The 16,717-nt window shown below is 42.0% G+C and overlaps 2 protein-coding genes across 3 annotated transcripts in view; both read left to right on the top strand.

Annotated features, from left to right (window-relative positions):
* Positions 1–16,717, top strand: part of LOC148303638 (uncharacterized) — a 165,223-nt gene that overhangs the window by 137,658 nt on the left and 10,848 nt on the right. For both annotated transcript variants that reach the window (XM_088269651.1, XM_088269652.1), the window contains 4 exons: positions 10,910–11,056; positions 11,155–11,280; positions 11,379–11,504; positions 11,603–11,728. In XM_088269651.1, the coding sequence (XP_088125777.1) occupies positions 10,910–11,056; positions 11,155–11,280; positions 11,379–11,504; positions 11,603–11,728 (525 nt within the window). The remainder of the gene's footprint in view (positions 1–10,909; positions 11,057–11,154; positions 11,281–11,378; positions 11,505–11,602; positions 11,729–16,717) is intronic.
* On the top strand, positions 4,553–9,688 carry LOC148303640 (ankyrin repeat domain-containing protein 49-like). Its single transcript, XM_088269654.1, has 4 exons — positions 4,553–4,696; positions 5,202–5,307; positions 7,245–7,343; positions 8,721–9,688. Exons 2-4 carry the CDS (start codon positions 5,202–5,204, stop codon positions 8,831–8,833), a joined length of 318 nt encoding a protein of 105 aa, XP_088125780.1. The 5' UTR covers positions 4,553–4,696; the 3' UTR covers positions 8,834–9,688.

The raw sequence follows: 16,717 nt of genomic DNA on the forward strand, positions 1-16,717 counted from the left end.
GAAGATGAAAGTGAGGACGCTGTGGACAGTGCGCAGGTGTTGTGGATAAATGACGGTGAGGTCCCGGTCACCTTCAAAGTGTTGCCGATCACTCTGAAGGGACCACGGGGGACCGCAAAAGTGTTCGCCTTGATGGACGAGGCTGCATCTGTAACCCTCCTGGAGGAGGGCGTCGCCCGCGCAATTGGTGCTACAGGGATAGCCGAGAATCTGATAATCAAAGGCGCGTGTGGACGAGGCAACACATACAGGTCACAGCGTGTAACGGTGACTTTGGAAAATGAACAAAACGGGGAATTCGAGATCAGGGCGAGGACCATTAAGGACTTGGATCTTGTTCGTGAAGGTGGCGCGCTCGCGCAGACCGGAGGCGTTATCAAGCCGCAGTTGCTTATCGGCCTCGACAACGCGTCTCTAATGTTCCCGATCGACACCCCAGTGCTTCAAAGGGACGGTCAGCTGACTATAGTGACCGCACTGGGACCGGTCACGTACGGACGCCCCAAAGTGAAGGGGAATGACTCCGCGAGCGGAGTACTACAGGCGCAAATGTGCGCAATCGACTCCTTGGGAGTATCAAAGGAAAGAAGCCGCGCGGCGAATACGCGTGCAAGAACGGCGAAGGCTACCACGCAGCAACCGCCTAATCATGGGAAGGCGGGGTCGCTGCGGGCCCGAGACGATTTGCCGCCTGATGCGGTTCCGATGGGAAATCCGGAACGACTCTCGGACAAGTCGCGGCCCGGTAGCACACTTCATACGGTTCCGACGGGAAGTTCGGAACCAAGACGACTCACAGAAGGGTCGTGGCCTGACGGCCAGGAAACTTATGCAGTTCCGACGGGTAGTTCGGAACCAATGCGACTCGCAGAGGGGTCGTGGCCTGACGGCCAGGAAACTTATGCGGTTCCGACGGGTAGTTCGGAACCAAGGCGACATTAAGGTTAAGTCGCAGCCAGACGTCTCCACCCGAACGATTGCGGCTGGACGACTCTGGTCGTACATGGATGCTGCCGGGTGATCACAGGGTGTGACGCGGAGCATCAACTCAAGCCCAGGCGACGCTTGCCTGGCAATTGACGCGGTTCCGATGCGGAATTTAGGCGACTTAGGAAACTTAAGATAAGTCGCAGCCAGACGTCTCCATCCGAACGATTGCGGCTGGACGACTCTGGTCGTACATGGATGCTGCCGGGTGATCACAGGATGTGACGCGGAGCATCAATTCAAGCCCAGGCGACGCTTGCCTGGCACTTGCGGTTCCGGTGAGGATTCCGGAACTTAGGCGACTTAGGAAACTAAGATAAGTCGCAGCCAGACGTCTCCACCCGAACGATTGCGGCTGGCAACTCTGGCCGAACAAGGATGCTGGTGATCACTATGCACGTGACGCGGAGCATCATTTCAAGCCCAAGCGACGCTTGCTTGGCACCTGCGGTTCTGGTGAGAATACCGGAGCTTAGGCGACTTAGGAAACTCAGGATAAGTCGCAGCCAGACGTCTCCACCCGAATGATTGCGGCTGGATGACTCTGGCAGTACAAGGATGCTGCCGGGTGATCACAAGGATGTGACGCGGAGCATCAATGAAGCCCAGGCGACGCCAGCCTGGCACATGCGGTTCCGGTGAGAATTCCGGAACTTAGGCGACTTAGGACAAGTCGTAGCCGGACGTCTCCGCCCGAACAAGGTTGCGGCCGGATGACTCTGGTAAGGATGCTGGGGAATCAAGGCGACTTCACGAAGGACGAGTCGCAGCCAAACGTCTCCGCCCGATTATGGATGTGGCCGGATGACTTTGGCCGTACAAGGATGCTGCCGGGTGATCACATGATGTGACGCGGAGCATCAACTCAAGCCCAGGCGATGCCAGCCTGGCAAATGTAATATGAAAACCAAGGCGACTTAGATGACAAGTCGCAGCCAGATGTCTCCGCCCGAGTATGGATGCGGCCGGATGACTCTGGAAGGATGACAAGGATGCTGATCACTGGACGTGACGCGAAGCATCACCTCAAGCCCAGACTTCTCCAGTCTGGCGTTGTGACCCGGAAGGCGACTCCATCAGGGCGAGTCGCGGCCTGGTGTCTCTGGCGACGCGAGGATGCTGCCGAGAGACCACGCTGAACGGGCCACAATCATCACCATCGGCGTGATAAGGGAGAAGAACGTGCAATCAGTCCCAGGGAATTTTGGTGCAGGCCAGCTGCACGGGGGGAGTGTTACGGACAGATCGCACACCCCGTGCGGCGGCCCTGAAAAGGAATTCCAGCCGCCTGGCGGCGGGCGAGACGGTCGCCCGTCGGAACGCGGCCCGAAGAAGGGCCTCTAGGAATTGTACCGATTTTACATGTATTTTAGGAATGTATTAGATATAAGTAAGGATGAGTAAATAAATATGTAGAATAAATAGATATTACGGATATTATATAGCATAAATATGACTTGTAATTGTTGAACTGTTGGAACGGCACCGGTACGGTATAAAAGTGTAGCCCGTCCGGTGCCCATTAGAGAGAGACAGAGATATGGCTGTCTCTCTCCCCCGGCCGCTGATTGGCTGTACTTTCCCACTGTCGGGCGGTACGCGATCACGGCCGGGTATATAGAGGGCGCATTTTGAGAGAATAAACGAGTTCTGGTGTGACTGTTGAAACCTGTGTTTCATTTCTCCGCTCCCGCTCCTTGGACGACTCGCCGCGCCGCCAGCCTGGACCGCTTCGCCTCATTATACCGATTCACGGACCAGTTTCGGAAAGCCCTTATCAGGGCTATTGAGGTTGACTTGTCGGTCCAGTGCCCGCTCTTCCGCTCATACATCCATTCACCTCCGTCCGTATCCAGCTTACTCGGTAACTCGGTACGGCGGGGCCGTCTGGAACGTCACCCCTTACAACGGTGGCATAGTTGGGAGATTCCGAAGAAGGCCAGGCGTGTACATTTTTGAGAGTCATCGCACGTAACCCACGCCGGTTACAAACTTGATAATATTGAGTATTATGCCAAAGTTAAAGTTAAATTTTGCGTATGAAAGTGTAGTTTTTCTTTATTGACACAACGTTCCCTTGAACCTCCCGCTCCCTTCTGCAGCACCCCCCAAATGCGAAAATTTTAAAAACGCCTAGCCAGACTTCCAAAACGTCCAGAAAGGGGCGCTGGCACCCCCGATAAGAAACATAACTTCAGGAAGTGGTGGACACTCCTTCTGTCCTTTTAAAATATTGTGTTTTCTGGAATTTTATATATTGTATATTATAGTAAGTCAAAAAAATTACCATTACCATTTACCGTTGTACGGCTGAGTTGAGTAACCATTATTAAACTGAACTTTTGAACTCAACTAAACGCCTAAACTCTTTTTATAAATGTCGCGTTTTAGCCGTGACCTTTCTATTTTTGTTTACACTGAAATAAATAAATTTAGATAGTGAAATATCTTCTTTGTAATATTAATATTATAATTTTGAAAATATGTAATACAACAAATTTCAATATCAATACCATTTAACCTGAAAAATTAATGACAAATATTTCGGCGGGTGGATTCGACATTCAGCCGCGGCGAAGTCACGCCCAGCCGGGAGCTTAGTACTAGTAGCCGTTTACGTCACTTCCGGCCGCTGGCGAATATCACTTCCAGCCATAAAAAATCGAGGTAGTTGGCGGTCTTTATATAAATAGTTAGTCTGTGCGTTTTTGCCAGGGGGGGTCGACTCGTAAACGTCAGATTGTTCAAAAAACGACCAGAAATGACGAGACACACTAATACACTAACAAAAACACCAAAACGGGAATGAAAAATATGAGATACCAACAAGTTGTTCAAATATTTCAAATAAATATACACAAACTATAGTTATAGACAATTATCGATAGAAAAATAGAAATCCTTATATGAAGAACTTGATAATATTGAGTATTATGCCAAAGTTAAAGTTAAATTTTGCGTATGAAAGTGTAGTTTTTCTTACTTGACACAACGCTCCCTTGAACTTCTGCAGCACCCCCCAAATGCAAAAAATTTAAAAACGCCTAGCCAGACTTCCAAAACGCCCACAAAGGGGCGCTGGCACCCCCGTTAAGAAACATAACTTCAGGAAGTGGTGGGCACTCCTTCCGCCCTTTTAAAATATTGTATTTTCTAGAATTTTAAATATAATATAGTAATTTGAAAATTCTATCGTTTTTGTTTTTGTTGAAAAGCCTTATATTTATACATAGTTTGAGATAATAATTTCAAAAAAAGTTACCATTACCATTTACCATTGTAAGGCTAAGTTGAGTAACCATTATTAATCGCCTGAACTCTTTTTATAAATGTCGCGTTTTAGCCGTGACCTTTCTATTTTTGTTTACACTGAAATAAATAAATTTAGATAGTGAAATATATTCTTTGTAATATTATTATTATAATTTTGAAAATATGTAATACAACAAATTTCAATATAAATACCATTTAACCTGAAAAATGAATGATAAATATTTCGGCGGCTGGATTTGATATTCAGCCGCGGCGAAGTCACGCCCAGCCGGGAGCTTAGTACTTCTAGCCGTTTACGTCACTTCCGGCCGCTGGCGAATATCACTTCCAGCCATAAAAAATCGAGGTAGTTGGCGGTCTTTATATAAATTAGTTAGTCTGTGTCTCCGGGTGAACGCTTGTGTGTGACTTGGCCATTCAATATTCCCTTGTCAGGGTGAGTTTTTACTGTATTTATTTGTAAGATTTGTAACCGATCTAACTTACTAGATGCGTGTAAGGATTGAACGTTTTTATTTGTCCAACTTTTGACGGTTCATTAATCCTTATTCCGCACGACCGTCCTGTTAGCGGCGCGTATGGTGATGGTGATCACAATAAATATGAGCCCGAATCGGCCTCTAATATTTAGTCTAAGTTTGATTTATTGTTAACCTTCCGGAACACGCGCTACAAGTTGTAACAATACACCGTGAGACTGTGAGGCATTCATTGCATATATTTGGCACACTTGACGCGCGGATCTCTTCCTCTACTGGATAGTAGCAGTATTTCTAGAAAATCACCATTCAATTAATGCTGGCAATGTTGAACAATGAATAGAAAACTGAGAGCATTCATCATTGTTAGCTAATTGACCCGTTTCGTTTTTTTTGTTACTTATGAATGTTGAATCTGATGATGGAATGGCTGTTTTTATTATAATTTATCGGTTACTACAGATGTCCGGACAAGATTTACTGGAGGCAGCGAAAGGGGGAGATGTGGCGAAGGTCAACACTCTCCTTAAACAACATAATATAAACGTAAACTGGACAGATAGTTGGGGTAAGATATTCCAAGATTATTGAACTAGTGAACCGAGGAATGTAGCAATAAGAGGTGATGTTAGTAAAGCGATATGATATACAAGTGGGAGAATATTACTGTATATATTCTACCTTTGCCGGCCAATGTCAAGTGGAAAGCCCCGCGAGTAGCCAGACTTCCATATGGAAGTCTGGGAACAAATAGATGGTTCGCTCTGTTAAGGCACCTATCCCTGCAAGCTAGTTTGGTTCCTCCACATTCCCGGATGATATATATTTGCCGTTCCTAACTTGCGTGCCTCGGACAGTGGTATTGGGAGGGCAGTTACTCGCCGCTAATAGCTTCTTCAATGTTCCGTGTCCGTTGCGCAGTGGTTAGCTCGTTTGGTTACCGCGCTCCGGGTCCCCGGTCCGATGGCTAGAATACTGAATACCGTCGGCCTCGCTCCGTGTAAAGCTCAAATTGTAACAAAATTAACTAACTAACTAACCATCACGCCGCTTCCCTCAGGGGTAGGCAGAGAGAATTGAACGCCAAACCACTCGGTCTTTGCAAACATTCTTTGCCTCTTCTACATTCATGCATCTCCTCATACATACCCGACGATTATTACGACTCCTGACCCGGCCGCTTTCAAGTATTTGACATACCTGATTGTGCCAAGTTTTCCTCGGTCGTCCTCTGCTTCTTTTTCCAATTACATTCGCCTCATAAATTTGTTTAACCGTTCTTTCTTCACTCATACGCTCCACATGTCCAAACCATCTTAACACACCTTTCTTAATTTTATCGATAATGCTTATCTCAGCCTTACATTCTTTCCTTATTTCATCATTCGAACATCTATCAAACATCGTTTTGCCACACATTCGTCTGAGCGATCGCATTTCGACTGCATTCAGTCTGCTTTCATCCTTCTTTTGCCAACTCCATGCTTCGCTTCCATACATAAGGGTTGGAACCAGAACTCCATTGTGTACTGCCAGTTTAGCTTCCGCTGATAGATTTTTATTTGCTAAAACTGATTCACTCTGTTCCCAGCATTCACTCTCCTTTCTATGTCTTTATCAATCTTTCCATCCCTAGAAAACATACTACCCAAATATATGAAATCATCTACCTGTTCCTAAATCTCCCCATTTACCAATATTTCACACTCAGATCTACATTCATCTCTTTCAAAAACCATGATTTTGGATTTGCTAACATTCACCAATAAATCACTTTCCTTGCACACATTATACACTTTTGTCACCAACGTTTGCAGGTCTTCTTTGCTATCGGCAAGAAGAACAGCGTCGTCAGCATATAAAAGGCAACAAACGGTCAAATTATTCATTCTTGCTCCAATATTTAAACCTTTCAGCTCTCACATGCAGTTATCCATGTATAGATTAAACAGCCAAGGCGACATTACACATCCCTGTTTTACACCTTTAGAGATGTCAAACCAGGATGTTAACAAAATTAGGTAACATATAATAATTTTATGTAATAATAAATGTTTTCTTTAAATGTTTAAAATTCCTACAAATATTCCACCGTATATGTCATTGACTTAGAACAATAAACACAAATAAAAAATTGTATTCCAGCAAGGTTTCTATTCCAAATTTACAAATCTTCTTGCTGACGAGGTAGAGAACTCATACAGAATAGAAAATCTCCTTATTATATTATAATTCAAATGTCATTTTTTAAAACGTTATAGAAAAGAAAAATAAAAAACTAATGGATAATTATATTTCAAAAATGATGTGAAAATAAGTATTTAGTTATGCCCTTAGAGTGATTTCTCACAAAATCGGCGCAATATAAGTTATACAATAAATAAATAATTAAATGCAAGAAAGTAATTAAATGCTTGAAAGGTTACTGGGATAGGTAGTGGGGTCCTGCTACATGGCCTCGCGCTGGCCGTACACCCTGTATATACAGTACATCCTCCGTTACAGGGTACACTGCACTACACCGTGCAGCAAACAAGGGCTACCTCCCGGTAGTACGGGCACTCCTGCAGGAGGGGGCTGCAGTAGATCTGCAAGCTAAGTGGGGTAAGTGTAACTAGTAGTAGCAGTAGTAATATGCCCAACACACGCAATGTACATACAGGACACCATGGTATATAGGTTACATGAATCATCACTAACTAGCAGAAACGGAAATATACATTTATTTGCAAACGGCGCATAAAGACCTTTTATATATTAAATGTTAAATCAAGCACTGATTTTTTAATCTACTAAAGACTCAATTTTGTTTATCTTTATCATTATTTTTTTTTATTTTTTAGCCTTACTGCAAAAATTAAACTAAAAAACAAAATATCAACATTTCAAAGTCGATCCGGATACATATGATGATTTCCGATATGTTTAAAAGTTTGTATATACGGTAAAAACAATATTTGGGGCCTTTTTTTTGCACCGCATAGCCAACCCCAAGGTAGACGACTCGCGGTCAGACCACCATAGAGATGGATTAACAGCTGGAAATCGACTTCGCAGGAGGCTAATCCCTCTATAAAGAGGGGGGTATGAATGCACATACATAAAGTGATCACTTGAGTCAGCCAAATGCCAGGTCGTAAGCCCTGGGATGCTCAGATATACATCTTATTTGGAATAATTGATATCATGCATATGGTGAATAATCCAGTATCTGTCAGTTTCTAAATTATTTTTAAAATGTTGATAATGAAATAAATTAAACATTTTCTAGCATTAACTGTCTCCCATTCACCAATTCCAATTATGTATTAGCTAAAATAATAAAAAGGATATTTTCTGGGGTTTCTCCAGGACTCGGACCTCACATACTAATATAAGAGTTTCTGCTCAGTAAAAAAGGTTCTTCGTCTTACCAATAGATGTCACTAGTGAAAATTCTAGTCATTCTTGTACAATGTTTCAAAATTGGATCATTTATATAAGTTCCTAGAATTTCATTAGTGTGATTGTCAATCATGGGTAGAATTTGTGAATGTTACTCGCGAGTAAAGTGATCGCTTAAAACAAGCCTACGACGGTCGAAGGCCCCGTAAATGCCCAGACTTTCGTGTTCTTCTTCATCTATGTTGAGATGTAAACAATAGTATGATAAATAACTCCTATAATTGGAGATAATCTAGATTTGTGAACAAGTATTTGGACACACTGTTGTTCACATTTAATTTTTTCAAAACGTAAAAAAAGTAATTGACAATTATGTTTTATAAAATGATCTGAAAAATAAGTTCAACTTCCCCTAGCCCTTCGAGTGATTTCTCTTGAAAACGGCGCTAGATGAATTGTCCAATAAATACATAATTAAAGGTAAACTATTGGTGACTATAACATACTGGGGAGGTTACTGGGATAGGTAGTGGGGTCCTGCTACATGGCCTCGCGCTGGCCGTACACCCTGTATATACAGTACATCCTCCGTTACAGGGGCCACTGCACTACACCTGGCAGCATGGGGGGGCCACCTCCCGGTAGTACGGGCACTCCTGCAGGAGGGGGCTCCAGTAGATCTGCAAACTAATGATGGTAAGTGTAACTAGTAGTAGCAGTAGTAATATGCCCAACACACGCAATGTACATACAGGACACCATGGTATATAGGTTACATGAATCATCACTAACTAGCAGAAACGGAAATATACATTTATTTGCAAACGGCGCATAAAGACCTTAATGCGCCAGCAATTACAACTGATTTAAAATATATATTTTTAAAAATATATTTTGAATATTAAAAGCATTGTTAACTTTGTGGTATGGTAATATAACACTCTCCTTATCATTCATCATTCGCTTTGTGTAATACCACTTAAATGCTCTACTTATTCAGTTGACCTGATGATGAAATGGTTATTCCGAAACCGGTAGTCGCGGAGGAGAGTTTTATAGTTTATTCATGCATAATGTTTTGTTAACATTTGTTTATAGATATACTATTTAAAACCTTAGCAATTCTAACATAGACACTAAATACATGATAGATCAGACTCACTGTGCCGTCGCTCTGGGCGCTCAATTACAGGGCTTGTGAGCTGTCATGGGCTGGTTGAGTGATCGCCGTGCACACGTGCAACATTCGCCAATTCTACCCACGATTAACCTATTGACTACGGGTTGCACGCATTGGTGCGTTTCAGGAGGTACCTTCAACTTCACACACAAAAAACACGCTTCGCTGTGTAGCGGATAGGTGTGAATATAGTGAAAACATTCACGGATGGGAACATTGGTATAATAATACCCATACGAATAATGCACATTGTTCATATTACCCCCATTATGTTATGTATGTACTTACACGATTCAATGTCTCCCAGTGAACAAGTCATTTCTGTCTTTCTACCTTCATTCCGCACCAAGATGCCGAGGGTATCCAGGCTTAATGTACATACAAGCTCAGCTCTTGTGAAACTATTTTATAATTTTCAATGTTTTTAGGTGAAACACCACTCGACTGGGCTAAAAGTAATGATCGCAAGGAAGTAGTAGCTTGTCTGGAGTTGGAAATAGGCAGTAAGTATAAGCCAGTAAATGTATTCACAACCAGTGGAATGTAAACATTTCCTACTAACCATACACTTTCACATAAGTATACCCACAACAAGTACCTACTTGAATCTAGACTAATATATTTACTAGTAGATGTGTGCACGCTACAAAATAAAACATAAGAAGTAAATACCGTTCCCGAAAATGAGGCGACATTTTACAGGAAATAAGTAGAGGACTCTTCCTAATATCTGCTGGACTGAACGTGTTATGGATATAGCTAATGTTGTATCGTGCAAAGATTGTGTCATTTTAAAGTGATGAATATAAAGCATGTTGGTGTTGGCACTCCCTCGGTGAGTAGCTAGGTTTGTGTCTACCGCCTCTCTATACACCACCAGCATAGCACTATTCACCCGCTAACACTGCGCAATATACTAATCACACGCGTTCTCGGTCTGCCCTCACTCTAGTCCTTCTAACGATACTAGCATGCAGGTCTAAATGACCAATCACTTGTTAATATTGCCTTTCCAGACATGCAGTGTGAAGTCTGTTAATAGGAGACCGTAAAGTAGAGACCTAGTCCAACTGGCTTTATCATTATTTTATTTGTAATTTTTCCTTAACATCATCACACTATTTTATAAATATTTAGGCACATCCTGTGCGTGGGTATAAAATATAATGCAATGTACTTTATGGTTTGAAGCTAATTGTAATCACATTAAACTGGAAAAATAGGTGACTAAATAAGATGAGGAGTAAGAAATATGACGTATTAAGTATTTTCCATATGTTTCTTGTCCTTCCTCTCTCCCTTCCCTACAGACTGCTCCCGACCTGCGGACAGGAGGCTCAGCTGGCGATCCCACTATACCGACTTACTATTTGTTCCTCAGAACGGACGGTGTTGCAACACACTGCACCATTGGAGCCGAAAGTTAAGGAGCTGGAGGACGCTCTGACTGCCCTTACTCTGTCCCTGGAAAGGGTGCAAGCTGAACACGCCGAAACCCTGCAGCAACACCGCCAAGATACAGGTACTGATTCAGAATCACACACACCAAGACAGCTTTCCAACCTGCAGACGAGAGATGACAAGTGACTTACTGTTTGATCCTCAGAACGCAAGACGGCCGAGTTGGAGCAGAAAGTTAAGGAGCTGGAGGACGCCCTGACTGCCCGAGCCGCTCCTAGCAGCTCCGCTCTGTCCCTGGAAAGGGTGCAAGCTGAACACGCCGAAACCCTGCAGCAACACCGCCAAGACACGGGTACTGATTCAGGATCTTCATAAATAAGTTTATATATACGAAGACAGCTTTCCAACCGCAGACAAGATACAACAAGTGACTTACTATTTGTTCCTCAGAACGGGAGATGTTGCAACACATTGCACCATTGGAGCAGAAAGTTAAGGAGCTGGAGGAGGCCCTGACTGCCCGAGCTGGCTCAGCCCTCTCCCTGGAAACCCCGCAGCAACACCGCCAAGACACGGGTACTGATTCAGGATCTTCATAAATAAGTTTATATATACGAAGACAGCTTTCCAACCGCAGACAAGATATAACAAGTGACTTACTATTTGTTCCTCAGAACGGGAGATGTTGCAACACATTGCACCATTGGAGCAGAAAGTTAAGGAGCTGGAGGAGGCCCTGACTGCCCGAGCTGGCTCAGCCCTCTCCCTGGAAACCCCGCAGCAACACCGCCAAGACACGGGTACTGATTCAGGATCTTCATAAATAAGTTTATATATACGAAGACAGCTTTCCAACCGCAGACAAGATATAACAAGTGACTTACTATTTGTTCCTCAGAACGGGAGATGTTGCAACACATTGCACCATTGGAGCAGAAAGTTAAGGAGCTGGAGGAGGCCCTGACTGCCCGAGCTGGCTCAGCCCTCTCCCTGGAAACCCTGCAGCAACACCGCCAAGACACGGGTACTGAGTCTTGTTGTTAAGTGCGAGATACTAAATCATCACCATAACAAATATGATGGACAAATATCATACTCTACAGCGGATTCCCAAACAAGGAACATTAGGATCATTTCATATTGATAAATATATAGAAAGGAGAGTGAATGGTGCCCTGAATTCAGTGTTATCAAATAAAACCCCATCAGGGAAAGCTAAGCAGCACTGTCCCGGTAATGTATGGAAGTGGAGCATAGAAGGATGAGAGTAGACTGAATGCAGTCGGAATGAATCTCTCGGTAGATGTTCCGATGGTGATACGAGGAATGGGGCAAGGCTGAGATAAGCATTATCCAGCTAACTAAGGAAGGTGGGTGGAGATGGTTTGGGCATGTGACGATCACCATTCTACCCACGATTGAGAACCCTATTACTCGGATTCAGAGAGTTGTATATACGAGGGGAGGTCAAGAAGTTCGCGGAATGACAGGGAAGGATAACGAAATGAAACATTAAACTATTTTTCCTTTTCAATGTATTCTCCCTTAACCCTAATACATTTATTAGATCTGTCAAATAACTTATTAATACCGTCAAAAATAAAAGATTTGTCTTGGGCGTCAAAATAGGCCAAAATTGCCGACTTTACTTCATCGTAGTCGCCAATATTTTTCCACGCAGTTCTTTCTGCATTTTTGGAAACAATTGATAGTCGCTTGGGGCCAGGTCTGGGCTGTAGGGTGGGTGGCGCAGTTGTTCAAAACCGCACCGGTGAATGGCAGCCGTCGCAACACGGCTTGTGTGCATTGTCTTTTGTAAGCTTTCCTCGCCTTTTTTCTTTAATAGCTTCTTTTAATTGATCTAATAAAGAAACGTGGTATTCTCCCGTTATTGAAACACCACGTTCCTTATAATTTATTTCATTTAGTAGGAGCAGGTATTTCTCCCCTGATGGTGGCTGCCAAGGAGGGAAACTCGGAGGCAGTCGACGTACTACTGGCAGCGGGAGCTGCGGTCGACCGATCGGATAGCAAAGGTAACCCATATTCTCCTTGGCCGATTACAGATCTAACTACTTGCACATCTGACTGCACTGATGTATGTCCTCGGTCGCAGGTCGGACAGCCCTGGTGTATGCGCTGCGAGGGGGTCACCTGGACGTGGTGAAGGCCCTGATAGCGGCAGGAGCGGATGCCAATCTGTGACCTCAATTAGCAAAGTAACTTTACTTTCATGAATGTCTACTCGTAATCGGGTTAGTACTTAAATATGACATGAAATGTATTTACATTCAGCGCAAATGTTTGTCTGTTTTCAGGAAATCCACTTGCCGGACTCGCGTTCTTCTCGTGTAAAACTGATCCACCCGATCCACGCCTCGCCTCGGTTGGCGACATATACCATATTGTACATACTTTTATATTGTAAATAATAAATACAAATATGTAAACAGGGAACTCTACTTATTCTCAATGAAAGCACCCATCTAGATCATGAATACCCACTCGTGTAAATATGCTGGCCACATAGGCGTCCTGAATGCTCACGTACCTGCAATGGGGGTTTACTGATAAGTGCACCTACCGTAGCTATATGGGCAACTTGCATAAACGCCAGCCTGCTGTGGGTGTAGACTGGGTACCACACCACACCAGTGCAGAAAGCTGCATGCAAGGTACCCATATGGGCACTGTATGTACACTACTGGAAGCAGCTTATGAAGCAGGGTTGCCAATCTGTGGGGAATTCCCCAAACGGCGGGGAGTTTCAACTCGATCGGGGAATTTGTGGGGATTGATGAGATGTCAAAAAATAATATGAAAAATAGCTCTTGTAATTGGAGATAATCCATATTTGTGCACAAGCATTTGGACACACTCAAAATGTTGGAAATAAATTAACTGGTCAAATCTTATGCTAAGGTAATAAAAATAAAAATTATATTTTCTGGCAATTTTCATTTATGTGATCATAATCCAGGATTCGGACCTCACATAAAGCAGTTTGTGTTCAAACAGTCAGCTCAGTAAAAGCTTTTTTTTCATTTCACCAATAGATGTCTCTAGTGAAGTTCTGGTGATTCAAGAACAATGTTTCAATATTGGTTCATATATATATATATAGAGCTTCCAAGAATTTGAGTAGTGTGGTTGTCAATAATGGGTAGAATTGGTGAATGTTACGCGTGCGTAAAGTGATCACTTAGACCAGCCTATTACTGTCGTCAGCCCCGTAAATGCCCAGACTTCCATATTCTTCTTCATCTTTGATGAGATGTCGAAAAAAATACAAAATAAAATTGATAATTTTTTTTATTTATGTGTCCTAATTAAAAATTTTGGTTTTAAAATTTTTTCAAAATGTTCATAAGCACACAATTTTTTGTTGCTGTTGGTTCATTGTGTGTTTTCTTCTCTCGTCTGGTCGTAGGAATGCTTTTTTTAACATTCACCCTGATTTTACTTTTTGATTACCTTGATATTCTGCTATTTTGTAGTTGATAAAAATCTGCCACCAAAAGAAAAAAAAAAAACCATTTAATGTTCTTGTAGATTCATGTCGGAAACGCTCTCGTCAATCTGGCAACGTAGCTACTGATAAGGGTTGTCTTGGCCGGCTAACGGTAAAATTGCACAATAGACTTGGCCGGCGACGGACGTAACGGGAAAAGGAGAACAAAGGAGGTTTCGTCCCGGAAACTGACCTAACGGGAAATAAAACGACCGTCGCTCGGGATACAAGGCCAAATGTCACTACCTGAACGGCTAACCTTCAGCCGTTTTCACACCCTAGAGATTTTAACGCAATCGTAAATAATTATCGTAAATAATTATCGTAAAATTATTCGGTAGGCTACGTACAGATTCGAGACTACTAATACCATCTAGCGTTAGCAAGTATCAACAATTACCATTTTGTAGGGGATAGGTGCGTTTCCCAGGTAAAACTGGGAAACTAATAAAGCTTTGCCAATAATTTAACAGAAATCGCTAAAAGAAAAAAAATACTATTTTATAGAATTAATGAGTTTAATTAGTTTTCTTAGTCTTTAAAGGCGTTTTTTTTTAAATAAAATTATCATGACTACATGCAATCCTCATATTACCAATAGCTACAGAATCCTATTAAATATTAATTATGTATTATTAGCAATTGATATATCTGCATATTAAAATAGATCAGGAATAAATAAACATCTCAGGCAATTCAATTAATAAACAATGGTTAATGTACCTATATATAAATGTATAGTTAAATATATATATATTTATACTTGTAAATATGATTATAAGTATGTAATAAGTTAGATATGTAATATACATAATATCCTAGTTAATTGTAATCCTAGTAATTAATTGTCATTTAAGATGTCAATCACCACTGTGTGAGATGTATGTAAATTTTGAAGGAAAGGACAATATTTTGTAATTTTAATTCTACTTTACCTAATGTTACCATTGTAATCCTATTAAATGTAATTAGTTCATAAATTGGCACTAAATTACTAATTAAGTATTAATTATTAATTATAATTAATCAATTATTATTATTTTCTTAATTTTATTATAAATATGTAATCTTAACTAATTATTAGATAGCTTTTATTAATAAAGTGTGTGTTAATTATATGTATTTTATCTTAGTTACTTTAATTATATTATTAATTTAATCATAACTTTTAAATAGGCTAGGGAAATAATGATATAAATTTTGAAGGGAAGGAAGTTTTTTTATATAAAGGAATAATTAATTATTAATAATTATAATGAATGGTAGATTGTAGTAATCATGGTAGAAATGCAACATTGCAAAACTGAATGAAGGGAACTGACCAATAGGAGATGCAGGCACACCCCCACCTAAGGCCTAGGAAAGGGGATGAATAAAAAGGCTGGACACACAGTCACAGCTCTCTCTGCTCTCTGTTAGCTCTCTGCTCTCTGTTAGCTCTCTGCTCTCTGTTAGCTCTCTGCTCTCTGTTAGCTCTCTGCTCTCTGTTAGCTCTCTGCTCTCTGTTAGCTCTCTGCTCTCTGTTAGCTCTCTCTGCTCTCTGTTAGCTCTCTGCTCTCTGTTAGCTCTCGGCTCTCTGTTAGCTTCTCTCAAGCTGGTTGGTGAACCAACACTACTCACGAGTATCTTGACACGAGTCGCCTCTTATGGACTGACTTACGTTCAACGGTAACTTCACCTCAGTGCCTACGTCCTGGACCCGTCTGCATCTTTGCTGCCAGCCGCCCTTGCATCCTAACGGTTGAACGGAACATGGAAAGACTGGACTGTGACATCTTTACGAAGACGGACAATTGCTGCCAGCGGCCCTCCAGATAACCCTTCGCCACCGCCTACCCGAAGCAGCTGCCAGAATCCAGTCCCGCACCATCATCACCGACGACCAGTATGATTACCACACTGCCAATTTTATTACTTACCTTCACAGACTTTAATATTTTAATTTTCCGCCTTCCCTAGAGTCATAGCATAAGTAAGCTAGATTAAGTAAATCTTAGGTTAAGTTGTAACCTTTTTTTTTAATTACAAATGTAAAACCATTTATTATTTTTTTCTCTTCCCCATCCTCTCTATCATCTCACCACTTGCTCACTTATAACTTAATCAGCCTTTAACCCTTTTGATCACCTTAATCTGTCGATTACCGTTCGGTAATCGCATAATTCCTTGATCGATAATTTAAGGGGGTGATAATATAAAGACCGCCAACTGCCTCAACTGGCTAGAAGTGATATTCGCCAGCGGCCGGAAGTGACGTAAACGGCTAGAAGTACTAAGCTCCCGGCTGGGCGTGACTTCGCCGCGGCTGAATGTCAAATCCACCCGCCGAAATATTTATCATTCATTTTTCAGGTTAAATGGTATTTATATTGAAATTCGTTGTATTACATAATTTCAAAATAATAATATTAATATTACAAAGAAGATATTTCACTATCTAAATTTATTTATTTCAGTGTAAACAAAAATAGAAAGGTCACGGCTAAAACGCGACATTTATAA

The sequence above is a fragment of the Brachycentrus maculatus genome, unplaced genomic scaffold (assembly GCF_059751285.1).
Source record: "Brachycentrus maculatus isolate JH-2025_06_01 unplaced genomic scaffold, ASM5975128v1 h1tg000359l, whole genome shotgun sequence".
Lineage (NCBI taxonomy): Eukaryota > Metazoa > Arthropoda > Insecta > Trichoptera > Brachycentridae > Brachycentrus > Brachycentrus maculatus.